The 27,653-nt window shown below is 42.5% G+C and overlaps 2 protein-coding genes and 1 pseudogene across 2 annotated transcripts in view; 1 reads left to right on the top strand and 2 right to left on the bottom strand.

Annotated features, from left to right (window-relative positions):
- Window positions 1-12,175: 12,175 nt before the first annotated feature.
- On the bottom strand, window positions 12,176-16,919 carry TEX43 (testis expressed 43). The gene is made up of 3 exons (XM_025388081.1): window positions 16,819-16,919; window positions 15,994-16,102; window positions 12,176-12,421 (listed from the first exon to the last, which is right to left on the bottom strand). The coding sequence occupies exons 1-3, from the start codon at window positions 16,902-16,904 to the stop codon at window positions 12,212-12,214; spliced, it is 405 nt and encodes a 134-aa protein (XP_025243866.1). The 5' UTR covers window positions 16,905-16,919; the 3' UTR covers window positions 12,176-12,211.
- Window positions 16,920-20,639: 3,720 nt separating this feature from the next.
- LOC112626213 lies at window positions 20,640-20,941 on the top strand (annotated as a pseudogene).
- Window positions 20,942-21,702: 761 nt separating this feature from the next.
- PHAX (phosphorylated adaptor for RNA export) overlaps window positions 21,703-27,653 on the bottom strand; it is a 26,716-nt gene continuing 20,765 nt past the window's right edge. The window contains exon 5 of the mRNA XM_025388075.1: window positions 21,703-24,014. Within this exon, the coding sequence (XP_025243860.1) occupies window positions 23,745-24,014 (270 nt within the window). The 3' untranslated portion in view covers window positions 21,703-23,744. The remainder of the gene's footprint in view (window positions 24,015-27,653) is intronic.

The following is a 27,653-nucleotide window of genomic DNA, read 5'->3' as shown; positions in this document are numbered from 1 at the left end:
TGAACTTGAACACAGGGCTTCTCCTCTCCCATTTCTAGTCAGAGGGCTGTCTTTGCAGGAGGGGCAGGATGTCAGTATTTCTCATCCTTCCCCTTACCTGTTTCTCAGGCTAAGCACCAGGCAAGTGTTACCAGGAGGTGGGGACTCTCTTCTACCCTGCTCCAACCCATGGGATAGAAGCTCTCTACATTGGGCACAGAGCCACCAAGAATATTGAGGCCCCAATTACACTTGCCCAGGTTGTAAGGTGGTGGTTCCATGCTGGGAGAAGCAAGATAAGAAGACCCAATTACACTGTCTTCCCACTCCACTGAGTGCTCAACTCCTGGAATAGGTGTGTCATGTGGAGAGATTTGTGCCTTTTTTTTTTTTTTTGACACTGAGTTTCACTCTTGCTGCCAGGCCGAAGTACAACTCCCAGGTTCAAGTGATTCTCCTGCCTCAGTCTCCTGAGTAGCTGGGATTACAGGCTTGCACCACCACGCCCGGCTAAATTTGTATTTTTAGTAGAGACGGGGTTTCTCCATGTTAGTCAGGCTGGTCTCAAACTCCCGACCTCAGGTGATCCAATCGCCTCGGCCTCCCAAAGTGGGAGGCGTTAGCCACCACGCCTGGCCTACGTGCCTTTTTAAAAATCATCCCAAACTCCACAGCCATGGCTTGGAGATTTTGCCTAAGGGGAGAAGCAGGCCATAACACACCTACTTTCTTCCCAGAGGACGTGACTTTTTTGCAAAAGTGTTTGGAGACGCTTAAGCCTAAGGTGCTCTCCAACACAAGGGAGGTTGTCATGAAAGGCAATCGAAAGGAGATTGGTAGACTCACTGGAGATATAAACTGTAGGCTGGCTAGTTTGACTGAGAGAACCAGGGAAAGAGATAGCTGGAAGAATCCTTCTGGAGTAAGAACAAATCTCATTGACCTTGAGAACTATCCCTTCAAAAGAGCCCAAAGCTGTGGTGGCTCATGCCTGTAATCCCAGCACTTTGGGAGGCCAAGGTGGGTGGATCACTTGAAGTCAGGAGTTCAAGACCAGCCTGGACAACATGGCGAAACTATCTGTACTAAAAATACAAAAATTAGCTGGGTGTGGTGGTGTGTGACTATAATCCCAGCTACTCTGGAGGCTGTGGCACAAGAATAGCTGGAACCCAGAAGGTGGAGGCTGCGGTGAGCTGAGACTGAAAAAAAGGAACCCAAATGTAATGGGATTAGTCTTTGGAGCAATTCATTCCTTAGGGTGTTGTTGAAAACAATAGAGCAATCAGCTGCAATTAGTGGAGCTTAACAGCTGGGTGGAGTCAGGAAAATAAATCTTGAAGAGAGTTCTGCCAAAACCACTGTCCTCAGAGGGTGACTGGGCATACCCAAGGCTGAGATCCTGAGAAACAACATCAGAGGTTTAACACTGCAGGTGGATGTGGGGGTGGGAATGGGGGTGGGGAGAGATTATACTTCACTAAAATTGTCCAGCCAGTCACTAAACAAATAAACAAGCAAATAAGAACAAAATGCACTAGAGTTGGGTGGGACTGGAAGGAATTAGTACCCTAAGTTGCTACAATATATTTTCTAAAATATCCATTTTCCAAGAAAAAATTTTGAGACATGCAAAAAAAGAGAGAAGTTTAATCCATTCACCAAAAAAGAAAAAAAAAAAAAAAAAAAGCAAGTAAGAGAAATGACCAGCTTTGTTTTGTTTATTGAGATGGGGGTCTCACTATATTGCCCAGGCTGGTCTTGAATTTCTGAACTCCAGCAATCCTCCCTCAGCCTCCCAAAATGCTTGGATTACAGGTGTGAGCCATTGTGCCTGGCTGAGCTGTCAGTTTTAACAAAGCATTCAAAGGAACCATTATAAATATGTTCAAAGAACTAAAGAAAACTATGATTAAAGAAGTAGTTCCACCAGCCTGGGCAACATGGCAAGACCTTGTCTCTACAAATAAATAAATGAAAATTAAAAAAAATTAGTACGCCAGTTGTGGTGGCTCACACCTATAATCTAAGCATTTTGGGAGGCCGAGGCAGGTGGATCACCTGAGGTCAGGAGTTCAAGACCAGCCTGGCCAACATGGTGAACCCCATCTCAACTAAAAATAGAAAAAAATTAGCTGGGTGTGTTGGCACGCGCCTGTAATCCTACCTACTTCGGGAGGCTGAGGCAGGAGAATCGCTTGAACCTGGGAGGCGGAGGTCACAGTGAGCCAATATTGTGCCACTGCACTCCAGCCTGGGTGACGAGAGAGAAACTGTCTCAAACAAACAAACAAACAAACAAATTTGGTGTGGTGGCATGTGCCTGTAGTCTCAGCTGCTCGGGAGGCTGAGGCAGGGGGAGTGCTGGAGCCTGGGAGGTGGAAGCTGCAGTGAGCCATGATCTTACGACTGGACTGCAGCTTGGGTGACAGAGCAGGACCCTGTCATGAAAGAAAAGGAACAGAAAAGAAAAGAAAAGAAAAGAAAAGAAAAGAAGGAAGGAAAGAGAGAGAGAGAGAAAAGAAAAAGAAAAAAACAAAATGAATAGTTTCAGCTTGCTGAACATGCGGAGGTGCTGAGAGGGTGGTGCACCTGAAGAGAGCATAGGTGCTCTCTGCTCCTTCCTTCATACCTTGCCTTATGCGTGTCTTCCACCTGGCCGTGCTTAAACTGTATCCTTTTATAATAAAAATAAAAAAGAAGTAGTAAAGGAAGATATGAGAAAAATGTTGCATTAAATAGAGAATAACAGTAAAGAGATAGAAACTATAAAGAGACAAGTGGATATTCTGGAGTTGAAAAGTATAACAAATTAAATATTAATTCACTAGGGGTTGGGGGTAGGGAGGAGGGGATTCAATAGTATCTTCAAACTGGCAGAATAAAAAAGTAGGGAATTTGAAGATAGATTAATAGGGCTTACGTAACATGAAAAACAAAAAGAAAATAGAATGAAGAAAAATTAAGAGTCTTAGAGAAATTTGGGACACCACTCAGTTAATCAACACAGAAGTAATGGAAGCATGAAGGAGAGGGGAAAAAGAATGGAGCAGAAAAAAAAAATTGAACATATAATGGCTGAAGTCTTGCCAAATTTATTGAATGTTAACTGACACATCTAGAGTGTCAATGAACTCCAAGTAGGATAAACACAAGTAGACCCACAAACAGAAACATCATAGGAAAAATGCTGAGACTCAGCAACAAAGAATAGCCAAAGAAAACAATGAGTCATTTACAAGGGAACCCCAATAACATTAACAGTTATCTTTTCAGCTGAAACAGTGGCAGCCAGAAGGCAGTGGAATAACATATTCAAAGTGCTCTTAAAAAAAAAAAAAAGAAGCAAAACTAAACCTGACAACCAAGAATCCTATATCCACCAAAGCTTCTTTCAAAAATGATGGTGAAATAAAGATTTCTCAGATTAACAAAAACTAAGACAATTCATTGCTAGTAGACATGCCTTAAAAAAAAAAAAGTAAAGGAAGTTCTTCAGACCAAAAGAAATGGATCTCAGAAGGTAATCTGAATCTACACAAAGAGCAGTAGTGACTTATTTGGCTCTGGCTGCTGTAACAAAATATAGTAGACTGTGTGGCTTAAACTACATTCATTCATGTCTCACAGTTGTGGAATCTGGGAAGTCCAAGGTCAAGGTCCCAGAAGATTGAGTTCCTGGTGAGAGCCTTCTTCTTCCTGGCTTGCAGATGGCCACTTTCTTGCTGTGTTATCACATGGTGAAGAGAGTAAGTGAGCTCTGGTCTCTTTCTCTTCTTATAAGGATATTAATCCCATCATGGGGCTCCACCCTCATGACTCCATCTAAACATACTCACTTCCCAATACAATACTCACCTCCCAATACAATCACATCAGGAGTTGAGGTTTCAACCTTTGAATCTGAGGGGACAAAACATTTGGTCCCTAACAACCAGTAAATCTAATTATGTAATTATTCAAGATAGTATAAATACATATTTCTTCTGCTTTCTTCTTTTAACTGATTTAAACAGCAATAGTGTAAAATAATATGTATACACTGTATTTTGGGGCCTATAACCTAAACAAATATATTTGCCTGGATGGGTGCGGTGGCTCACGCCTGTAATCCCCGCACTTTAGGAGGTTGAAGAGGGTGGATCACCTGAAGTCAGGAGTTCGTGACTAGCCTTGCCAACATGGTGAAACCCTGTCTACTAAAAACACAAAAATCAGCGGGGTGTGATGGCACGTGCCTGTAATCCCAGCTACTCAGGAGGCTGGGGCATGAGAATTGCTTGAACCTGGGAAGCAGAAGTTGCAGTGAGCCAAGATCGCACCACTACACTCCAGCCTGGGCAACAGAGTGAGACTTTGTCTCAAAAAAAAATAAAGTTAAAAAATTTAAAAAAACAAGAAAATATTTGCCAATAACAGCCCAAAGGAGACGGATGGTGGCATAGCTGTTTTGGACTAAAGAAATGACTCCAGATGGTAACTCAAATCCATAGGAACAAATGAAGAGAGCCAGAAATTATAAGTAAGAAGGTTGATACAACAAAAGCTATAAATATATACTTGCTATCTTTCCTTCTTTCAGCTTCTTTAAAAGATATAAAATTATATAATGTAATGATTATACCAATGTACTGTTGTATTTGTAACATTTAAAAATGTAATATGTGTAACAGTAATAACACAAAAACGGGGGGCAAGAAATAGAGCTATAATGAAGTAATGGGTCTATATCTCACTGAAATTAAATTAGTTGAAATCTGAAGTTGATAAATTAAGTTGCATATGGCAAGCCTGAGAGCAACCACTAAAGAAATACTTCAAAAAATATATTAAATAACTATTAAATAAATTAAAACGCTACTTTGAAAATATTCACTTAATGCAAAAGAAAGCAGTAAATGTAAATTGAGGAACAAAAAGGACATGAGGCATATAGAAAACACAGTAAAACTGCAAATGTAAATCCAACTATTATTCATATTAATTCAACATTCTTCTTTTTAATATTATCAATAACAAAAACTCACTCAAGGGAAAAAAAAAAAAGACAATCTGAATAGACCTATTATAAGTAAAAAGATTGAATAAATAACCCAAAACCTAACTGCAAAGAAAAGCCCAGGCTACAGATTGCTTCACTGGTCAATTCTTTTTTTTGTTTGTTTGAGATGGAGTCTGGCCCTGTCACCCAGGCTGGAGTGCAGTGGCACGATCTCGGCTCACTGCAAGCTCCGCCTCCTGGGTTCATGCCATTCTCCTGCCTCAGCCTCCTAAGTAGCTGGGGCCACAAGCGCCGCCACCACGCCCGGCTAAATTTTTTGTATTTTTAGTAGAGATGGGGTTTCACCGTATTAGCCGCGGTCTCGATTTCCTGACCTTGTGATCCGCCCGCCTCGGCCTCCCAAAGTGCTGGGATCACAGGCATGAGCCACCGCGGCCGGCCCGCTTCACTGGTCAATTCTACCAAACATTTGAAGAAGAATTTATACCAATTCTTTTCACATTGTTTCAAAAAAATAGGAAGGATATTTCCCAATTCATTCTACGAAGCCAGTATTACTGTGATATCAAAGCTGCACAGAGCAATATCCCTTTTGAATATGGATGTAAAAATCCTTAGCAAAATAATATCAAATCATATCCAGCAGCATATAAAAAGAATCACAAGCATACCTCATTTTCTTGTGTTTGGCAGACACTGTGTTTTTTACACATTGAAGATTTGTGGCAGCCCCGTTAAGTCATTGGTGCCATTTTTCTAACACTATGCACTCACTTCATGTTTCTGCGTCACATTTTGGAAATTCTAACAATTTTTCAAGCTTTTTCATGATTATTATATCTGTTGTAGTGATCTGTGATCGGTGATCTTTGAAGTTACTATTGGAATTGTTTGGGGCGCCATAAGCTGCACGCATAGAAGACAGAAAGGTAATAGATAAATGTGGTGTGTGTTCTGACTGCTCCACTTACTGGCCATTCCCCTATTCCTACGCCTTTCCTTGGACTTCCCTATTCCCTGAGACGCAACAGTATTGAAATTAGTCCAATTAATAACCCTACGATGGCTTCTAAGTGTTCAAGAGAAAGGAAGTATCACACGTCTTCCACTTTAAATCTGTATTAGTTGGTTCTCGCTTTGCTATAAAGGAGTACCTGAGACCGGGTAATTTATAAAGAAAAGAGGTTAAATGAGCTAATGGCTGTGCAGGCTGTAGAAGCATGGCACCACCATTGCTTGGCTTCTGGGGAGGCCTCAGAGGGCTTTTACTCATGGTGGAAGGCAAAGTGGGAGCAGGTACATCACAAGGCAAAAGCAGGGGCAAGAGAGAGTCGGGGTGGGGGAAGTGCTACACACTTAAAGGACCACATCTCATGTGAACTCAGAGTAAAAGCTCACTTATTGCCAAGGGGATGGCCGAAGCCATTCATGAGGGATCCGCCTCCACGATCCACACACCTCCCACCAGGCCCCACCTCCTAGACTTGGGATTACATTTCCACATGAGATTTGGACAGGAACATACATTCAAACTGTATCAAAACTGAAAGCTAGAAATGGTTAAGCTTAGTGAAGAAATGTTGAAAGCCAAGATAGGCCAAAAGAAAGCCTCTTGCATCAAACAGCCAGGTTTTGAATGCAAAGGAAAAGTTCTTGAAGGAAATTAAAAGTGCTATTCCAGGGAATATATGAATGATATTAATAAGTCAAACAGTCATATCGCTGACATGGGGAAAGTTTTAGTGGTCCATATAGAAGGTCAAACCAGCCACAAAATTCTCTTAAGCCAATGCCCAATCCAGAGCAAGCTGAGAGGTGAAGAAGCTGCAGAAGAATAGTCTGAAGCTAGCAGAGGTTGGCTCATGAGGTTTAAGAAGCTGAGTCTATAACACATAGAATTGGTGAGAGCAGGCATCTCTGTTTTGTTCCTGATCTTAGGAGGAAGTGATCCAGTCTTTCTTCACCATTAGTTATAATATTAGCTGTGGGTTTTTTGTTTTGTTTTGTTTGTTTTTAATTTTTTTGCTGTGGGTTTTTCACTGATGAGCTTTATCAGGTTGAGGAAGTTTCCTTTGATTCCTAGTTTTTATCAGGAAGGAGTGTTAGATTTTGTTACACACTTGTTTAGTGTCTACTGAGATCATGTGGCTTTTGTGTTTTATTCTTTTGATATAGAGTGTTACATTAACTGATTCTTGGATATTAATCTAACCCTGCATTCCTGGGTTAAATCACAGTTAGTCAGGGTGTGACTTATACTTATACCTTATACATCCTGACTAAATGTGATTTAACCCAGAAACGCAGGGAGGGAGATATTGCACGTTCAGTTCCAGACCGCTGGAAGTGCTCTGAATTAGGCTTTGGCTTAAGGGAATTCTGTGGCTGGCTTGATCTTCTATGTAGACCACTAAAACTTTCCCCATATCAGCAACATGGCTGTGTCACTTAGCATTCTTGTATTCCCTGGAGTAGTACTTTTAATTTCCATCACTGGAAGAATTGCAATAAAGCAAGTATTGCAATAAAGTGAATCACACAAATTTTTTTTTGTTTCCAAATGCATATAAAAGTTACATTTACGGCTGGGAGCGATGGCTCACGCCTGTAATCCCAGCACTTTGAGAGGCCGAGGTGGCCAGATGATGAGGTCAGGGGTTTGAGACCAGCCCGACCAACATGGTGAAACCTCATCTCTACTAAAAACACCAAAACTAGCCAGGCTTGGTGGCACGTGCCTGTAATCCCAGTTACTCAGCAGGCTGAGGCAGGAGAATTGCTTGAACCTGGGAGGCAGAGGCTGCATTGAGCTGAGATGGCGCCACTGTACTCTAGCCTGGGTGAGAGAGCGAGACTCCATCTCAAAAAAAAAAAAAAAAAAAAAATTACATTTATGCTATAGTGTAGTATATTAAGTGCGCAATAGCATTCTGTCCAAAAAATGTACATACTTAAATCTTAAAATATTGTTTTTGTTTGTTTTGAGATGAGGTCTTGCTTTGTCACCCAGGCTGGAGTGCAATGGCCTGATCTCGCCTCACTGCAACCTCTGCCTCCCGGGTTCAAGCAGTTCTCCTGTCTCAGCCTCCCGAGTAGCTGGGACTACAGGCGCCCGCCGCCATGCTGGGCTAATTTTTTTTTTTTTAGTAGAGACAGGGTTTCACCGTGTTAGCCAGGATGGTCTCGACTCCTGACCTGGTAATCCGCCCACCTAGGCCTCCCAAAGTGCTGGGATTACAGGCGTGAGCCACTGCGCCAGGCAATATTGTTTTTTAGAAAAGCTTCAGTATGCTGTTTTCACCTGTGAATAGCCACTGCACTCCAGCCTGTGCAACAGAGCAATAATTTGTCTTTAGGAAAATAAAACAAAAAGGCTGGGTGTGGTGGCTCATGCCTGTAATCCCAACACTCTGGGAGGCTGAAGTGGGAGGATCAGCTGAGGTCAGGAGTTCAAGACCAGCCTGGCCTGGCCAACGTAGTAAAACCCCATCTCTACTAAAAATACAAAATTTAGCCGGGCATGGTGGCAGGTGCCTGTAGACCCAGCTCTGGAGGCTGAGGCAGGAGCATTGCTTGAACCTGGGAGGTGGAGGTTGCAGTGAGCCGAGATTGTGCCACCGCACTCCAGCCTGGCTGACAGAGTGAGACTCCGTCTCAAAATAAATAAATACATAAACAAATAAGTAAAACAAATAACCTAACATTTAAAAAAAAGTGTATTACTGGCTGGGCGCAGTGGCTCATGCCTGTAATCCCAGCATTTTAGGAGGCCGAGGTGGGTGGATTGCCTCACCTCAAGGGTTCAAGACCAGTCTGGTCAACACGGTGAAACCCAAAATACAAAAAACTTAGCTGGGTATGGTGGTGTGAGCCTGTAGTCCCAGCTATATTACTAAATAGTAATTTGGTGAGAATATGCCAAGAACCTCAAGTCTGAACTGCTTTTTATCCAAGGCTGCCGTCTCAGTTATCTTTGATATGCTACGAAGCACCTGGCCTAAATTAAACAGAATTTATATATGCCACTTCATGATACGAAGACGGCATATTGAGCATTTGTCACGTTAAGAATAGCTGTGCTTGGCTGGGCCGCGGTGGCTCACGCCTGTAATCCCAGCACTTTGGGAGGCCGAGGCAGGCAGATCACGAGGTCAGGAGATGGAGACCATCCTGGCTAACAAGGTAAAACCCCGTCTCTACTAAAAACACAAAAATGTAACCAGGTGTCCTGGCATGCGCCTGTAGTCCCAGCTAGCTACTTGGGATGTTGAGGCAGGAGAATCGCTTGAACCTGGGAGGTGGAGGCTGCAATGAGCTGAGATCATGCCACTGCACTCCAGCTTGGGTGACAGAGCGAGACTCCGTCTCAAAAAACAAACAAAACCAAATGAAATGAAATAAAATAAAATAAAATAAAATAAGATAAAATAAAATAAAAGTTTTGCTATGTTGCTCAGGCTGGTCTCTAACTAATGGGCTCAAGCAATCCTCCCACATCAGCATCTGCAGTAGCTGGGACTACAAGCCCACATCACCGCACCTGGCTAGCCCTTTTTGAATATCCTATTTAGTGGCATTAAGTACATTCACCTTAGGCAACCATCCATCTCTAGAATTTTTCCATCATGCCAATCTGAAATTCTGTACATATTAAATGATAACTTCCCATTCCCTCCTCCCCCACAGACTGTGGTAACCACTATTCTTTTTCTTTTCTTTTCTTTCCTTTCTTTTTCTTTTTCTCCCTTCCCTTCCCTGCCCTGCCCTGCCCTTCCCTTCCCTTCCCTTCCCTCCCTTCCTTTTTTTCTTGACAGAGTTTTGCTGTTGTTGTCCAGGTTGTAGTGCAATGGCGCGATCTCGGCTCACCACAGCCTCCACCTCCCAGGTTCAAGCAATTCTCCTGCCTTAGCCTCCCGAGTAGATGGGATTACAGGCATGCGCCACCACACCTGGCTAATTTTGTATTTTTAGTAGAGACAGGATTTCTCCATGTTGGTCAGGCTGGTCTCGAATTCCCAACCTCAGGTGATCCATCCACCTCGGCCTCCCAAAGGTGCTAGGATTACAGGTGTGAGCCACTGTGCCCAGCTATTCTTTCTTTCTTTATGAAGGTGACTATTTTCGGATCTCACATAAGAGGAATCCACACAATATTTATTCTTTTGTGTCTGGGTTGTTTTATTTAGTATGATGTTTTAATGTTCCTCCATGTTGTAGCATGTATCAGAATATCACTCCTTTTTGTGGGTAAATGATATTCCATTGTAGGTGTATACCACATTTTGCTTATCCATTCATTAGTTGATCAACATTTGGGTTGTTTCCACATTTTTGCTCTTGTGAATAATGCTGCTATGAACACTGGTGTACAAATATCTGTTCACATTCTTGGTGTCAATTCTTTTGAGTATATTCTGAGAAGTGGAATTGCTGAATCATATGGTAATTCTACGTTTAATTTTTTGAGGAACTACCAGGCTGTCTTTTACAGTGGCTGCATCACTTTACATATGGTAGTTGTTGTGTAGCCAAATTATGTGAATAAATTATTTGCTGTAGGAAATTGGCACTTGGATACTCTAAACCAATACAGAAAATGTATCTCTCTTAAGGAAGGAGACCATTACTACTCCTGCTGCCCTCCTCCCTCCACCTTGCGTAGTTCACAAGACAGGAGGAAAGAGAGAAAGAAAAAAGTTAGAAAGAAATAAAAATAAGATAAATAGCCAGACAACCTTGACACCACCACCCTGCCCTAGCGGTTAAAAAAAGTAGTAATAATAACATCAACCCCTGACCTAAACTACTTGTGTTATCTGTAAATTCCAGACACTGTATGAAAAAAGCATTGTAAAACTTTTTGTTCTGTTAGCTGATGCATGTAGCCCCTAGTCACGTTTCCCACGCTTGCTCGATCTATCACAACCCTTTCACGTGGACCCCTTAAAGTTGTAAGCCTTTAAAAAGGCCAAGAATTTCTTTTTCGGGGAGCTTGGCTCTTAAGATGCTAGTCTGCTGACGCTCCCGGCTGAATAAAAAAACCTCTTCCTTCTTTAATTCAGTGTCTGAGGAGTTTCGTCTGTGGCTCGTCCTGCTACACTCTCACTAAAATTGTTTGATGCATCAAAGAGTTTTCTGCCAAACACTTCTAATTACCATGGTGATTAATTACCAGTATCCAGAATCTTAGGTATATGTGTGTTGGAGTAGTCAGAAAAGAGGAGGTTAGGTGGAATCAGCAAGTAGCAAAAATATTTCCAAATCTTGCCAGGCGTGGTGGCTCACACCTGTAATCCCAACACTTTGGGAGGTTTAGGTGGGTGGATCACTTGAGCTCAGGAGTTTGAGACCAGCCTGAGGAACATGATGAAACCTCACCTCTACAAAAAATAAAAAATTAGCCAGGCATGCTCTCTTTCCTCCTGAATTGTGCACTTATAGACCCCGCTACTCGGGATGCAGAGGTTGCAGTGAGCCGCTGGGCAACAGAGCGAGACTCTGTATCAAAAATAAATAAATTAATTAATTAAACACCCTGCGGCCGGGCGCGGTGGCTCAAGCCTGTAATCCCAGCACTTTGGGAGGCCGAGACGGGCGGATCACGAGGTCAGGAGATCGAGACCATCCTGGCTGACACGGTGAAACCCCGTCTCTACTAAAAAATACAAAAACTTAGCCGGGCGAGGTGGCGGGCGCCTGTAGTCCCAGCTACTCGGGAGGCTGAGGCAGGAGAATGGCGTAAACCCAGGAGGTGGAGCTTGCAGTGAGCTGAGATCTGGCCACTGCACTCCAGCCTGGGCGACAGAGCGAGACTCCGTCTCAAAAAAAAAAAAAAAAAAATTAAACATCCTGCAACTCTATTTCAGTTTGGTTCATCTGACGTTGAAGATCAACGAGGATGAATAATAAAGATACAGTGAGGAGGAGAGAAAGGTAGAGGAATGTGGTAAGATTAGGCAGTGGAACTGGATTGGTCTGCTGATTCTTATGTGCTTAGTGTGAAATGAATGTCAGCAAGGCAGTTTTCCTTCCTCCTCCACTTCATCTCAGATTATCTCAGAGTCTGTTTCCTTGCTAAAGCTTGTATAATCTCTAAGTTATACAACTGACTTAAGACCTTTAAACAAATTGAACTTGCAGGTGAAATACAAATTTACAACACATTAAACATTTATCAGAGACAGTAAGAGAGGAGAGATTGAAACACTTTATTATTTTACTCTTCTTCCATCAGACTAGTCGCCTCCTGAAGCCATGGGAAATCACAGTGCTTTGGTATCTGGAGAGAGGCGAATGCAGAGGCATATCTGCAATTTTTATTTCTGGTGGGCCTTTCTGCAAGACAACTTTGCGATCTTCCCCATGGCAAAGCCTTTCACTGTGATCCAAAAACAGAGAGTCTTCTAAAGGGCCAGTATGGATTCCACACACTTCTGCTCGCTAAGAGGAAAGAAAATCTTCTCTGTTACACATCTAACATCATTTTCTTGTTAGATTAAGAAGGAGGTTTCACCAGTACCATGGCTCATACCTCTAATCCCAGCACTTTGGGAAGCCAAGAAAGATTGCTTGAGCTCAGGAGTTTGAGACCAGCCTGGGCAACATAGCAAGACGCCATCTATACAAAAAATAAAAAATTAGGTGGGTATGGTGGCACATGTCTGTGAGGCTGAGGCAAGAGAATCCCTTGATCCTGGGAAACCAAGGCTGCAGTGAGCTATGATCACACCCCTGCACTTCAGCCTGGGCAAGAGAGTGAGACCCCATCCCCTCTCCAAAAAAAGATGGAAATTTCCCCATAGTTTTTCTAACCGTCCTGGTTGAGAAGGAAGCTCTGCTGAACAGAGGAACATCCCTTTTCTAAAAGCAATGCTTTGTGGGTCAGTGTGATCTGACTACCAGAAAGAGTCATGCGGATTATAAAGGTGATACATTTGGAGGCAGATCGTTGAACTTGAGCTTCACTGCTTAACGTGACCTTTTCAAGTCCTTTACTCCCAGAAGACTCAGTTTTTTCAAATATAAAATGGGAATATTAAAGGATTCTTTGAGTAGCAAATAAAATATATGTGAATGAAAAAGCTTTGCCAACTACTATCAAAAGGGTATAAAGTATAATGATGCTGTTATGACTGTTGAATAAATAAATAACAACTATTTGAAGTTATTAACTTAAATACATATCTACTTCTGATTCTTCAATATTGCCAAATAGCATTCTGGCCTGTTCTTGGGATGCAGTCCCAACTCTGGTATGTTGTGTTTTTATATATATATATATTTATCAAAAATAAATAAATTAATTAAACATCCTGCAAGTCTGTTTCAGTTTGGTTCATCTGACATTGAAGATCAAAGAGGATGAATAATAAAGATACAGTGAGGAGGAGAGAAAGGTAGAGGAATGTGGTAAGATTAGGCAGTGGAACTGGATTGGTCTGCTAATTATATATATATAAAATGCTGTGCTTTATATATATATATAGTTCACAGATGGGGGGCCTTAGTCTGTCACCCAGGCTGGAGTGCAGTGGTGCAATCGTAACTCACTGCAGCCTGGAACTCCTAGGCTCAAGCAATCCTCCTGCCTCAGCCTCCCAAGCAGCTGGAACTACAGCACACACCACAATGCACAATGCCTGGATAATTTTTTTTTAATTTATAGACAGGATCTCGCTATGTTGCTCTGGCTGGTCTTAAACTCCTGGCCTCAAACCACGCCCCTGTCTCAGCCTCCCAAAGTGCTAGGATTAGAGGCATAAGCCACTGCACCCAGCCTCTGTGCTACATTTTTTAATGTTGTTAGATGCAGTTTTTAAACTCCTAATGGAAAAATGGTGAGGATAAATAAAAGGAAGGAAAGCATAAGTTAGCATTTACTCAGTGTGGGAACATTCACTTTACTTAATTACTTAATTCACTTATTTAAGTTTCATTGGTAGGAACACTGTCAACTAAATTGCAAAAGTAAAATAGCTCTGAAAAATGATGCTGAATCATAGCTCTAAAAGTAAGGTCAAGAATAAGTGTTTTGATGCAATCAAAACAAAGTTTTTCTTTACTGATTTTAACTTATAAAGTTTACAACCTATAATTCTCATAAATGAAAAAGTCAATACTGTTACCATGCTGAAGCTACTTAGGGCATTTAAAACGACCTTGATACGCTACTAAATTACATGAAATGCAGACTAATATTAAGACTGTAGTAAATCTGAGTAAACATATTTGTTTATTTATTTATTTATTTTGAGATGGAGTCTTGCTCTGTTGCCCAGGCTGGAGTGCACTGGTGTGATCTGGCTTGCTGCAACCTCTGTCTCCTGGATTCAAGCGATTCTCCTGCCTCAGCCTCCCAAGTAGCAGGGATTACAGGCATGTGCCATCATGCCCGGCTAATTTTTGTATTTTTAGTAGAGATGGGGTTTCACCATGTTGGCCAGGCTGGTCTCAAACTCCTGACCTCAGGTTATCTGCCTGCCTCGGCCTCCCAAAGTGCTAGGATCACAGGCATGAGCCATCGCAGCAGCCACAAAATGTTTTAAAACAAACCTGTTGGAATCCCTGCTTTAGATTATTTTGAGCATATACCTAGAAGTGGAATTGCTGAATCATATGGTAATTCTATGTTTAATTTTTTGAAGAATGGTCTCACTATCTTCTACAGTGGCTGCAGCATTTTACCTATATAGTTTTCCTGCTGTTTTAAAACTATTGACTGGAGCCAGGTACAGTGGTTCATGCCTGTAATCCTAGCACTTTGGGAGGCCGAGGCAGGAGGATCGCTTGAGCCCAGGAGACCAACCTGGACCACATAGAGAGATCCCATGTCTACAAAAAATACCAAAACTCTCTGGGCATGGTGGCATATGCCTGTAGTCCCGGCTGCTCAGGAGGCTGAGGTGGGAGGATCACCTGAGCCCAAGAGGTTGCTGAAGCTGCAGTGAGCCATGACTGCATCATTGCACTCCTGTCTGGGTGACAGAGTGAGACCCTATCTCTAAATAAATAAATAAATAAATAAAGTAGGCCCGGCGTGGTGGCTAACTCCTATAATCCTAGAACTTTGGAAGGCTGAGGCAGTAGGATCGCTTGAGCTCAGGAGTTCAAGACCAAACTGGAAGTCATAGTGAGACCTCATCTCTACTAAAAATCAAAAAGCTAGCAAGGCGTGGTGATGTGCACCTGTAATCCCAGCTACTTGTGAGGTTGAGGCAGGAGAATCAATTGAGCTCAGCAGATTGAGGCTGCAGTGAGCTTTGATCATGCCACTGCACTCCAGCCTGGACGACAGAGCAAGACCCTGTCTCCAAAAAGAATAAAAGGAATAAGTAAATAAAACTGCTGACTGAACAGGAGCATTGAATGGGTAAATCATGTGTAAAACTAGCCAAAATATTCCCATGCCTCGCTATCTGAATATGCAGTACAACCTAAAAAATATACACTCTGTAGTGTACCTTTAATATTAATGGCATCTTCTGATGATGAGTTTAACAACTTCTAGATAGCATCACGTGAAATTTCTGAAATTCTTCAGTATATAAATAGGTTATTTAAACAAATATTACTATTTAACATTCATTTGCAAGTTTATGTGCAGTACATCAAAACAGTTTTTGTATAGTTATGTACATCTATCACAGATATACTAAATTATATATATATTACTTATTTATTTATTTAGAGACAGAATCTAGCTCTGTCGCCCAGGCTAGATTGCAGTGGCGCAATCTCGGCTCACTGCAACCTCTGCCTCCCGGGTTCAAGAGATTCTCATGCCTCAGCCTCCCAAGTAGCTGGGATTACAAGTGCCCGCCACCATGCCCAGCTAATTTTCATATTTTTAGTAGAGACGGGGTTTCACCATGTTGGCTAGGCTGGTCTTGAACTCCTGACCTCAAATGATCCACCAGCCTCTGGTCTCCCAAAGTGCTACAATTATTGGCATGAGTCACCGTATCCAGCTTAATGTTTTTTTTTTTTTCTTATGTATGCTTATGGGGAAATACCTTCAGATTCACATTCCTGAATATCATGTTTTCTTTCCAAGGCATAACATAACGTCTTGGGATCATCCCTTGCTTTAATGAAAATTGTGGCAAATGAATCTCCTCATACCTGACGATTAGGAAAGCAAGAGGAAAAGATATCTTGTGAGCCAAATACAATCATTTTAGCATCATTCCATGGACTGGAGGCAGTTGTGCATTCACGTTTAGTCCCCTGCTGCTGCAGGACAGACAGCTGTGCTATTGAAACTCAACTAAAAGATAACCATTTAAGTACCCAGGTATCACCAAGATCAAGTCAGGGCCAGGTATCTGTAACTCTAACTGCATGCTGTCCTTTACAATTTGCCCACAATGTCCATTTTAATCTGACTTTTTTTTTTTTTAAATGAGATGGAGTGCATCACCATGCCCAGCCGGGGTTTTGCCATGTTGGTCAGGCTGGTCTCAAATTCCTGACCTCAAGTGATCCACCCGCCTTGGCCTCCCAAACTGTTGACTTTAGAGCCGTGAGCCACTGCATCAGGCCCATTTTAACTTGACTTTAAGGGAAAAGTCAAGGCACCTGGGTTTGCCTCAGGCCTACCCACTGCCTAAAGGAAATGTCTGGCCAGCCACAAAAAACAGTAACTATATTGACTTCTGAATTTATGTTTGCTCTACACTCAGGTCACACTTGCTTTCCTTGCACACATATTTCCCTCTGGAACATAAAGCTTTCTATATAGATGCCAAAGGGGAACACAAAGTTATTGACCTTATCTTTGTAGCTCCCAGGTTGCAAAACAAGCAAACAAAAACCCCCAGAACCCCGTAAGTCCTTACTTATTAGCAGATTTGTAGGGACTCTCATCAGAGCAGTTGTTACTGAGTTTAGGCAAAGTAGGATAAGTATCTTTCCCTGAAGCCATTCCTGACAGCAGTGGATGGAATTCTCATCTACTTTACTAACTCACTGGTCTAATTATGATGACAACGCTGCTCTGATGTAACAATGTTTTGCTAACTTCATAGTAACTCTCAGCAGTTATAGTAGCAGTTAAGTGTGTCCAGCTTACAGGTGTGGTGGTGGGTGCCCGTAATCCCAGCTACTCAGGGGGCTGAGGCAGGAGAATCACTTGAACCCAGGAGGCAGAGGCACTGCACTCCAACCTGGGTGACAGAGTGAGATCTATCTTAAAAAAAAAAAAAAAAAGTGTCCAGCTCGGAGCTATTTTAAGGGCTTTTAAAAAAATCCCCCTTCTGGCCTGGCACAGTGGCTCATGCCTGTAATCCTAGCACTTTGGGAGGATGAGGCAGAAGGATCACTTGAGCCCAGGAATTCGAGACCAGCCTGGGCAACATAGTAAATTCCTATCTCTACAAAAAATAAAAAAATTTGGCCAGGTGTAGTGGCTCATGCCTGTAATCCCAGCACGTTGGGAGTCCAAGGCAGGTGTTATCACTTAAGGTCAGGAGTTCAAGACCAGGCTGGCCAACATGGTAAAACACCATCTCTATTAAAAACACAAAAATTGCCGGGCGCGGTGGCTCAAGCCTGTAATCCCAGCACTTTGGGAGGCCGAGGCAGGTGGATCACGAGGTCAGGAGATCGAGACCATCCTGGCTAACATGGTGAAACCCTGTCTCTACTAAAAATACAAAAAACTAGCCGGGCGTGGTGGCGGGCGCCTGTAGTCCCAGCTACTCGGAGGCTGAGGCGGGAGAATGGCGTGAACCCAGGAGGTGGAGCTTGCAGTGAGCCGAGATCGCGCCACTGCACTCCAGCCTGGGCGACAGAGCGAGACTCCGTCTCAAAAAAAAAAAAAAAAAAAAAAAAAAACCACAAAAATTAGCCAAGCATGGTGGTGTGCACCTGTAATCCCAGCTACTCGGGAGGCTGAGGCAGGAGGATTGCTTGAACCCGGGAGGCGGAGGTTGCAGTGAACAGAGATGGTGCCAGTCCAGTCCAGCCTGGGTGACAGAGCAAGACTCTGTCTCAAAAAATTAAATAAATAAATAAATAAATAAATAAATAAATAAATAAGCCAGGCATGGTCACGTGTACTTGTGGTCCCAGCTACTTGAGAGGCTGGGGCCAGAGGATCACTTGAACCCAGGAGGCTGAGGCTGCAGTGAGCTGTGATTGCACCACTGCACTCCAGTCTGGGCAACAGAGCAACAGCTTGTCTCCAAAAAATAAGACAAGACAAGACAAAACAAAACAAAACAAAACAAATCTCTTCTTGAGTAAAACATCATTCTTATAATGAGCAATTAAAAAATGAAGATGTTTGTTTGTGACATAATACAAATTTGACACATACTAGAAAATATGTTGAACTGAACAATTATTCAGGCCGGGCACGGTGGCTCACGCCTGTAAGCCCAGCACTTTGGGAGCCTGAGGCGGGCAGATCATGAGGTCAGGAGATCGAGACCTTGCTGGTTAACATGGTGAAACCCCATCTCTACTAAAAAATACAAAAAAAATTAGCCGGGCATGATGGTGGGCGCCTGTAGTCCCAGCTATTGGGGAGGCTGAGGCAGGAGAATGGTGTGAACCTGGGAGATGGAGCTTGCAGTAAGCCAAGATCGCGCCACTGCACTCCAGCCTGGGCCATAGAACGAGACTTCGTCATTAAAAACAAACAAACAAACAAAAAATCGCTTCAAATTCACATTCTTTATTGGTCCATGGCTGATTTTCCTCTTTATATATTGCGCATGCCACCTACAGTCAACTGATTTTCAACAAAGGTGCCAAGAACACACATGAGGGAAAAGACAGTCTTTTCAATACACGGTGCTGGGGAAATTGAACATCCCCATGAAGAAGAATGAGACTAGACTCCTACCTCTTACCACACACAAAAATCACCTCAAAATGGATTAGGATTAAATGTAGCTTGAAATTACAAAACTACTAGAAAACATACAGAAATAGTCTACAACATTGGGCTGGGCAAGGTTTTTTTGTTTGTTTTTTTGTTTTTTCTGAGACAGGCAGGTTCTCTGTCACTCAAGGTTGAGTGCAGTGGCGCAATCACTGCTCCCTGCAGCCTCAACCTCAATCAATCGTGGGCACAGGTGAGCTTCCCACCCCAACCTCCCGAGTAGCTGGGACCACAGGTGTGCACCACTATGCCTGGCTAATTTTTAATTTTTTTGTAGAGATGGGGTTTTGCCATGTTCCCAGGCTGGTCTTGAACTCCTATGCTTATGTGATTCACCCACCCTAGCCTCCCAAAGTGCTGGGATTACAGGTGTGAGCCACTTCGCCTGGCCCAAGGATTTTTAAAATAAGACCTCAGCAAAACAGGCCAATAGCAAAAATAAACACATGGGATTACATCAAACTGACAGACTTTTGCACAGCAAAGGAAACAGGAGTGATGAGACAACCTACAGAATGGGACGAAACATCTGCAAAATATGTACCCGACAAGGGGTTAAAAACCAGACTATATAAAGAACAGTGAAAAATGACCAATCTGATTTAAAACTGGGTAAAAGGACTGGGTGTGGTGGCTCACGCCTATAATCCCAGCACTTTGGGAGGCTGAGGCGGGAGGATTGCTTGAGCCCAGGAGTTCGAGACCAGTGTGGTGTTAGGCATGGTGGATCCTCAGGCAGGAAGGTCACTTGAGCCCCGAAGGTCGAGGCTGCAGTGAGCCATGACTGTGCCACTGCACTCCCAGCCCAGGCAACACAGCAAGACCCTGTCTCAAAAAGTAAAAGATCTTAGTAGGCATTTCTCAAAAGAATGCATGCAAAGGTCAAGTACATGAAAAAATGCTCAACATCACTATATACTGCACAACTGATACGTGTCCCATTTATGTTTCACCATCTATTACATTCAGCTCGAGTGTAAATCCAATTTGTCTAAACCCAAATCAATCCAGCCTATTTTATTTCCCAAGATTTGTCATATTGCAGAATATTTTAGATTATGAAAACTGATTTTAATAAAGGTTACAAGTGAGGATAAATGCTTAAACTACTAAAACAGAGAGATGGAGGGTTATTAGTGTAAGTCCTACCCACTGGCAAGTAGGAAAAATATTAATATTAGGCTAAGCAGGAAGAATTACTGCAAGACATGCTGGTTTGATGAGAGCATAAACTAAATGAATACATACCTAAGAACAGTTTGCACATCTTCATTTGGATAGCCAGAAAGGTTCAGAAAGAGTCATCTTAGATACATTTTTATTTTATTTTTGGAGACAGAGTCTTGCTCTGTGCCCAGTCTGGAGTGCAGTGGCATGATCTCCATTCACTGCAACCTCCTCCTCCCAGGTTCAAGCAATTCTCCTGCCTCAGGCTCCGGAGTAGCTGGGACCACAGGCACATGCTGCCATGCCTGGCCGATTTTTTGTATTTTAGTAGAGATGGGTTTTCACCGTGTTGTCCAGGCTGGTCTCGAACTCCTGAGCTCAGGCAATCCGCCTGCCTCGGCCTCCCAGTGTTAGAATTACAGGCGTGAACCACCATGCCCGGCCGATAAATTTTTAAAGAACCTTAAAAACTCCCCTTTCCTCAGCTGCTGCCAAGGTGCTTGGTCCTTCCAAGGAAGCTAAGGCCACACTGGGGTGAGAGCCTCACTTTATCCAGCGATTAGCACTGTGTCCAGCAGCGCCAACCCCACACATGCCCGTGCCATGGCCTCCCTCTCCCAGCTTGCCTACATCTACTCGGCCCTCGTTCTGCATGATGATAAAATCAAAGCCCTCATTAAAGCAGCTGGTGTAAATGTTGAACCTTTCTGGCCTGGTGTGTTTGCAAATGCCCTAGCCAATGTCCGCATTGGGAACCCAATTTGCAATGTAAGGGCTGGTGGACCTGCAGTAGCTGGAGGTCCTGCCCACTCCACTGCTACTGCTTCAGTTGAAAAAAAGTGGAAGCAAAGAAAGAACAATCTGAGGAGTCTGATAAGGACATGGGCTTTGGTCTTTTTGACTAAACCTCTTTTATAGCATATTCAATAAAAACCTAAACTTTGAAAAAAAGAAAGAAATAACCTTAAAAATTGAAGCACTGTTTTCTGTATGGCAGTAGGATGCAACACAAGCCAGAAATCTGAATGGTTTTCAAATGTTAAAGAAACAACTATTGGCCAGGTGTGGTGGCTCACACCTGTAATCCCAATACTTCGGGAGGCTGAGGCAGGTGGATCACCTGAGGTCAGGAGTTCAAGACCAGCCTGGCCAACATGGTGAAACTCCATCTCTACTAAAAATACAAAAAAAGTAGCTGGGTGTGGTGGCGTGTGCTTGTAATCCCAGCCACTTGGGAGGCTGAGGCAGGAGAATCGCTTGACCCAGGAGGCAGAGGTTGCAGTGAGCTGATATCGCGTCATTGCACTCCAGCCTGGGCGACAAAAGTGAAAACTCCCTCTCAAAAAAAGAAAAAAAGAAAAAAAAACTATTGATAAAAAACCAGGAAAGTGTGGAGAAGAAACAATCTTGACGAAGATAAAGTAGCTTCAGGCATCAATGCCCTTAAAAAGGCATAATTTTGCTAGAAAAATTGGCAATATTTATAATATGTGGCATTTAAGTATTCAGATTATCTTTCTTAATGTATTAATTCTAAAATCACCTCCCATAAATTGTTTTGAGTCAATATCCAGTTACCTTTTAAAAATATTTTTCTTGGTTATAGCAATTTTATGAAAAAACATTCAAGATTTAAAATTATAATCACTTGAAGCTCATTAAGGACTGCCAAAAATCTAATTTTATTTTTGCATTCTTTATAAATAAAAAGCAACCGATAACCACTTTCCTCTTAGATCCAACTTCAATGACCATATTCTCAGAACTACCGAAAGACTTCAAGTACATTGTCTGAAGGAATAGTTTATAATGGCTGAATTTTACATTTTTGCTTAACAAAATTTCTGCTTAATATATCAAGCATATTTTTGCTTAATATATTTTTGTAAACTACAGTTAACTCTTGGAATGTCTAAACTACCTTTTCTTCATTAATGAGTAATTTAAAACTTCATGCACATGTAATATTTCATTATTATTATTATTACTGAGACAAAGTCTTGCTTTGTCGCCCAGGCTCGAGTGCAGTGGCATGATCTCGACTCACTGCAACCTCTGCCTCCCGGGTTCAAGCGATTTTCCTGCCTCAGCCTCCCAAGTAGCTGGATTACAGGCATGCACCACCATGCCTGGCTAATTTTTTATATTTTTAGTTGAGATGGGGTTTCACCATGTTGGCCAGGCTGGTTTTCAACTCCTGACCTCAAATGATCCACCCATCTCAGCCTCCCAAAGTGCTGGGATTACAGGCATGAGCCACTGTGCCGGCATATGTAACATTTGAAATACCTAACTTCCTTAACATAAGGTAAAACAGTCTTAGGCAGGCTGCCACTGGGAATGTTTGTTTTTCTTTTTCTTTTTTAAACTAGAGACAGGGTCTTACGATGTTGCCCAGGTTGGTCTCAAACTCCTGGGCTCAAGCAATCTACCTCTCTTGGCCTCCCAAAGTGTTGGGATTACAGGTGTGTGTCACCATGCCCAGCTTGAACATTTTTTTAAAGTATGTAGTAATACACAGGAGTAGATCACATTTAGTATATAACCAAGTTAATTAAGAAGTCAAAAAACATGTTAAATTTAAGAATAAGGCTGGGTGCAGTGGCTCATGCTTGTAATCCCAGCACTTTGGGAGGCAGAGGTGGGCAGACCACTTGAGGCCAGGAGTTCAAGACCAGCCTGGACAACATGGCGAAACAGTCTTTACTAAAAATACAAAAATTAGCTGGGTGTGGTGGTGCACACCTGTGATCCCAGCTACTCAGGAAGCTGAGGCACATGATCACTTGAACCTGGGAAATGGCAGCTGCAATAAGCCGAGATCATGCCACTGCACTCTAGCCTGGGTGACAGATAGAGACTCTTAAAAATTTCTGACATTTATTTACTTCTGGACAAACAAATGAGTGGGACGAATCATCAGTATACACCTCTTAACTGTATCTTTTTTTTTTTTGAGACGGAGTCTCGCTCTGTCGCCCAGGCTGGAATGCAGTGGTGCAATCTCAGTTCACTGCAACCTCTACCTCCCGGGTTCAGGTGATTCTCCTGCCTCAGCCTCCCCACTAGCTCGGATTATAGGCATGCATAACCACGCCTGGCTAGTTTTTGTATTTTTAGTAGAAACAAAGTTTCACCATGTTGGCCTGGCTGGTCTCAAACTCCTGACCGCAAGTGATCCGCCTGCCTCAGCCACCCAAAGTGCTGGAATTACAAGCGTGAGTCACCGTGCCTGGCCAATGTTAGTTTTTATCCTTAAAATTGCCTGAGTTCTTAGAACACAGAAAAAACAAATTTGAATGCATTTGTAACAGCTTAATAATTTATATGTCCCATTATGATTTTAGTGGAATGTTTTAAAGTCAAAGCATAATTCACTGCAAAGATAAACTTGAAAAAGCACTTTCGAATAGTATGTTATGACCTAGACAAAACTGATTATCAACTAGTAATACTCACAATTAGCACGTGCAACAGAATGAGAAATTAAATCCTGTGCTATATACTCTTAAGTATTGTCAGACATGAGATATCCTTAAATGTTCTATCAATTGCATTCCTTTCTGCACATACACCATTTTAAACAAAACAATTGTCTTTCCTCCAGATTCTCATGTTTATCAGTGCAAAACATTGCAATCTCAGTAAAAATGGTTTATTACAATGTTATTTTAGAAAGGCTTAGTCCTCAAACTGTCAAAAATGTACTTAAAAAATGTCCAAATCATGAGAATGATCAACTTCAATGGCTTCCTCTGCATCCAACTTGGCTTCTCCATGTCCTTCCTGTGACTCATCAAGAGAGGCCAAGGCCTCATTTGTATCACTTGCAAAAGTTTCTCGTGATGTATCATCATCCTCTTGAAAATTTAGACTTTTAATAGCTTGTTTCATCTTTTTTCCCAACACTTGTGTTCTCCTCTTCCTAGCAGCTTTTTTATTTTCGTATTCCTTTTGGTTTTCAATGTAGAAAATGTCCTGTAACAAAGGAACAACTTTAGTAAGCAAGAACTACCATGTATTAAAAGTTTATTCCATGCCTGTCCCTTTAAAATCATTATCTCCATTTCTTACCAAAAATAAGCAAATATCATTAGGCTCCTCATTAAGATGGAGTTCAAGATATTAAGTAAGTACTCACTGCAAGTAAAGGTTGAACTGATTTAAACCCAGCCTAGTGCTAGGTTTAGGGCCCATGCTTATTCTACCATAACGTATCATCTCTACAGTTAAAAATTTCCTAAATGAAGGCTGGGCATGGTGGCTCATGCCTATAATCCCAGCACTTTGGGAGGCGCAGGTGGGTGGTTCACTTGAGGTCAGGAGTTGCAGACCAGCCTGGCCAACATGGTGAAACCCTGTCTGTACTAAAAATACAAAAATTAGCCAGGTGTGGTGGCATACATCTGTAGTCCCAGCTACTAGGGAGGCTGAGGCAGGAGGATCATTTGAACCCAGGAGACAGAGGTTGCAGTGAGCCGAGATTGCACCACTGCACTCCAGCCTGGGTGGCAGAGCAAGACTGTGTCTCAAAAAAAAAAAAAAAAAAAAAAAAGACCCAAACCAAAACAACAAAGTTTTGGAGCATTTTGGATTTCTAGATTAGGGATCATCAAACTGTACTAAAACAGAGAAGGTTCAAAGCTTTAAAAAAGAAACTGGTGTTGGCAGGACAGATTTCTGGGACCCTATTATCTTCTGGGCAGGGATTCCTAAAAGCTGCAGCCAAGCCAGTGCCTCTAATATTCTTAACGAATATAAATCCCAATGTCTTTTTGTTTATAAAAAGCACTATGGAAGATGGTGGGAAAAAGGAGACCCTCTCCTAAAATTTATGCTAAATAGTTATCAGCAGCACACAGAATTAACAGAGGAAGGTGTAAAGATCTTTGAAATGAAGGGGTAAGGGAAAACTTCAGAATATGAGTGTTTTGATGAAGAGAAATAATAAAAGTATTTGCTAAAGAGGAGGAACTGAGGATGGAGAAGGAGGGTACATATGTGAGAAAAGACAAAGGTAAACTCAGAAGATAATGAAGCTCGCTACCAGTTATCAAGTGAGTACTTTTATGTACCAGGCATTTTGCTAAGGACTTTACACACACATTAACTCATTTCATCCTCACAAAAGCCTTACGAGGTAGTTATACTATCTTTGTTTTCAGATGTGGAAAATGAGGCACAAAATTACAGAGCTAACGTGAAAGTATGAAGTCTGAACTCATATAAGATTTCTCTAATATTCTTCTTCTTAAAAGTTTTTGATAGAGATGGGGCCTTGCTCTGTCACCCAAGCTGGAGTGCAGTGGTATAATTAAACCTCACTGCAGCCTCGAATTCCTGGACTAAAGCAATCATCCTGCCTCAGCATCCCAAGTAGCTGGTGATTTCTCCCACATTCTTGTTTTTTTTTTTTCTTCTTTTTTTTGAGACAGAGTCTGGCTCCGTCGCCCAGGCTGGAGGGTAGCAGTGCAATCTCGGCTCACTGCAATCTCTGCTTTCAGGGTTCAAGCAATTCTCATGCCTTGGCCTCCCGAGTAGCTGGAACTACAGGCGTGAGCTACCACACCCAACTAAATTTTGTATTTTTAGTAGAGATGGGGTTTCTCCATGTTGCCCAGGCTGGTCTCCAACTCCTGGCCTCAAGCGATCCACCTGCCTCGGCCTCCCAAAGTGCTGGGATTTACAGGGGTGAGCCACTGCACCCGGCCCAATATTCTTAAAATCCATTACACTGACTTCACAAAAGTGTGATGATTTGCAATTTTTTCCAAGAGTTCAATTACCTTTAATTCAAAGACTATGAAGAAGCCACAAGTAGAAGCATTTTCATTTTATATGGAAGCACATCCAAGCATCTTGCTAAGAATTCTAAGTAGTATAATGCTTGGTAACAACGAATAAATTTTATGAAGCTGTTCTTTTCTCTCCAAACATGGCAAGCCTTACTAAAAGGAAACTTTGGCTAAGTGCGGTAGCTCATGCTTGTAATCCTAGCACTTTAGGAGTCCGAGGTGGTCAGATCACTTGAGGTCAGGAGTTTGAGAACAGACTAGCCAATATGGTAAAATTCCATCTCTACTTTAAAAAAAAAAAGAATACAAAAATTAGGCTGGGCGTGCTGGCTCATGCCTGTAATCCCAGCACTTTGGAAGGCCGAGGCAGGTGGATCACGAAGTCCGGAGATCGAGACCATCCTGGCCAACATGGTGAAACCCCATCTCTACTAAAATACAAAAAATCAGCTGGGCGTGGTGGTGCGAGCCTGTAATCCCAGCTACTAGGGAGGCTGAGGCAGGGGAATCGCTTGAATGTGGGAGGCAGAGGTTGCAGTGAGCCAAGATCGCACCACTGCACTCCAGCCTGGGCGACAGAGCAATTAAAAGAAAAAACAATAAACAAAATAAAAAGAAACTTTATTCCCATGCGTTATGAATTTAATAGAACAAAGTGGGAAATGGTTCCCAAAATATTGTTGCAATACGTTAGTATCTTTTTTTTTTTTTAGACAGAGTCTCGCTCTGTTGCCCAGGCTGGAGTGCAGTGGCACGATCTTGGCTCACTGCAAGCTCCACCTCCTGGGTTCACACCATTCTTCTGCCTCAGCCTCCTGAGTAGCTGGGACTACAGGCGCCTGCCACTACGACCGGCTAACTTTCTGTATTTTTAGTAGAGACGGGGTTTCACTGTGTTAGCCTGGATGGTCTCGATCTCCTGACCTCGTGATCTGCCCAACTCAGCCTCCCAAAGTGCTGGGATTACAGGCGTGAGCCACCATGCCTGGCAATTGTTGTTAATATCTTTATCACAAAGGCAGGCAGGTAATTTGAGGGAAAATTTCCCCCTTCCCAGCCATATCTATATATACTTAACTCTCGAAGTTAAGGATCTAACTCTAGTGTTTTAGCTGAGCTTTTTTTTTTTTTTTTTTTTTTTGAACAAAGTAAATAAAGTTTTAACTATTGCTTTTTCCCTTCAGAAAACTTTATATTTTTTAAAACAAAACTTAATTGTGAGGTCATGTACCCAAATGGAATTTTAAAACAGGAAAACAAATCCATTCAGTCAAGTTCTGGCTTCTAAGTTCTACATATGGTGATTGTTAGCAACACAGCAATGAAAAGAATAATTATAACATCATCATTTGGGTAGTATCTGAAATAAATTATGTATAATAAAATTGTATTGGTCAGGCATGGTGGCTCACACCTGTAATCCCAGGCCTTTGGGAGGCCCAGGCAGGAGGACTGCTTAAGGCCAGGTGTTTGAGACTAGACTGATCAATACAGAAAGACCCTGTCTCTACAAAACATTTAAAAAAGCCGAGAGTGGGCCGGGCGCGGTGGCTCAAGCCTGTAATCCCAGCACTTTGGGAGGCTGAGACAGGCGGATCCCGAGGTCAGGAGATCGAGACCATCCTGGCTAACACGGTGAAACCACGTCTCTACTAAAAAATACAAAAAACTAGCCGGGCGAGGCAGCAGGCGCCTGTAGTCCCAGCTACTCGGGAGGCTGAGGCAGGAGAATGGCGTGAACCTGGGAGGCGGAGCTTGCAGTGAGCTGAAATCCGGCCACTGCACTCCAGCCTGGGCGACAGAGTGAGACTCCGTCTCAAAA

Source organism: Theropithecus gelada, chromosome 6 (genome assembly GCF_003255815.1).
Source record: "Theropithecus gelada isolate Dixy chromosome 6, Tgel_1.0, whole genome shotgun sequence".
Classification (NCBI taxonomy): domain Eukaryota; kingdom Metazoa; phylum Chordata; class Mammalia; order Primates; family Cercopithecidae; genus Theropithecus; species Theropithecus gelada.
Note: the sequence above shows the minus strand (reverse complement) of the source record. Positions and strands in the feature narration are given on the sequence as shown.

Excerpts from the sequence above, each read along its gene's own strand:
- TEX43 (XM_025388081.1), bottom strand. The coding sequence starts at position 16,904 with ATGGCTTCAGGGAAAGATACTTATCCTACTTTGCCTAAACTCAGTAAC. Across the intron at positions 16,103-16,818 it reads CCCTACAAATCTGCTAATAA|GTATGAGGAGATTCATTTGC; the intron begins GTAAGGACTTAC and ends CCTAATCGTCAG. Across the intron at positions 12,422-15,993 it reads TCAGGAATGTGAATCTGAAG|CGAGCAGAAGTGTGTGGAAT; the intron begins GTATTTCCCCAT and ends CTTTCCTCTTAG.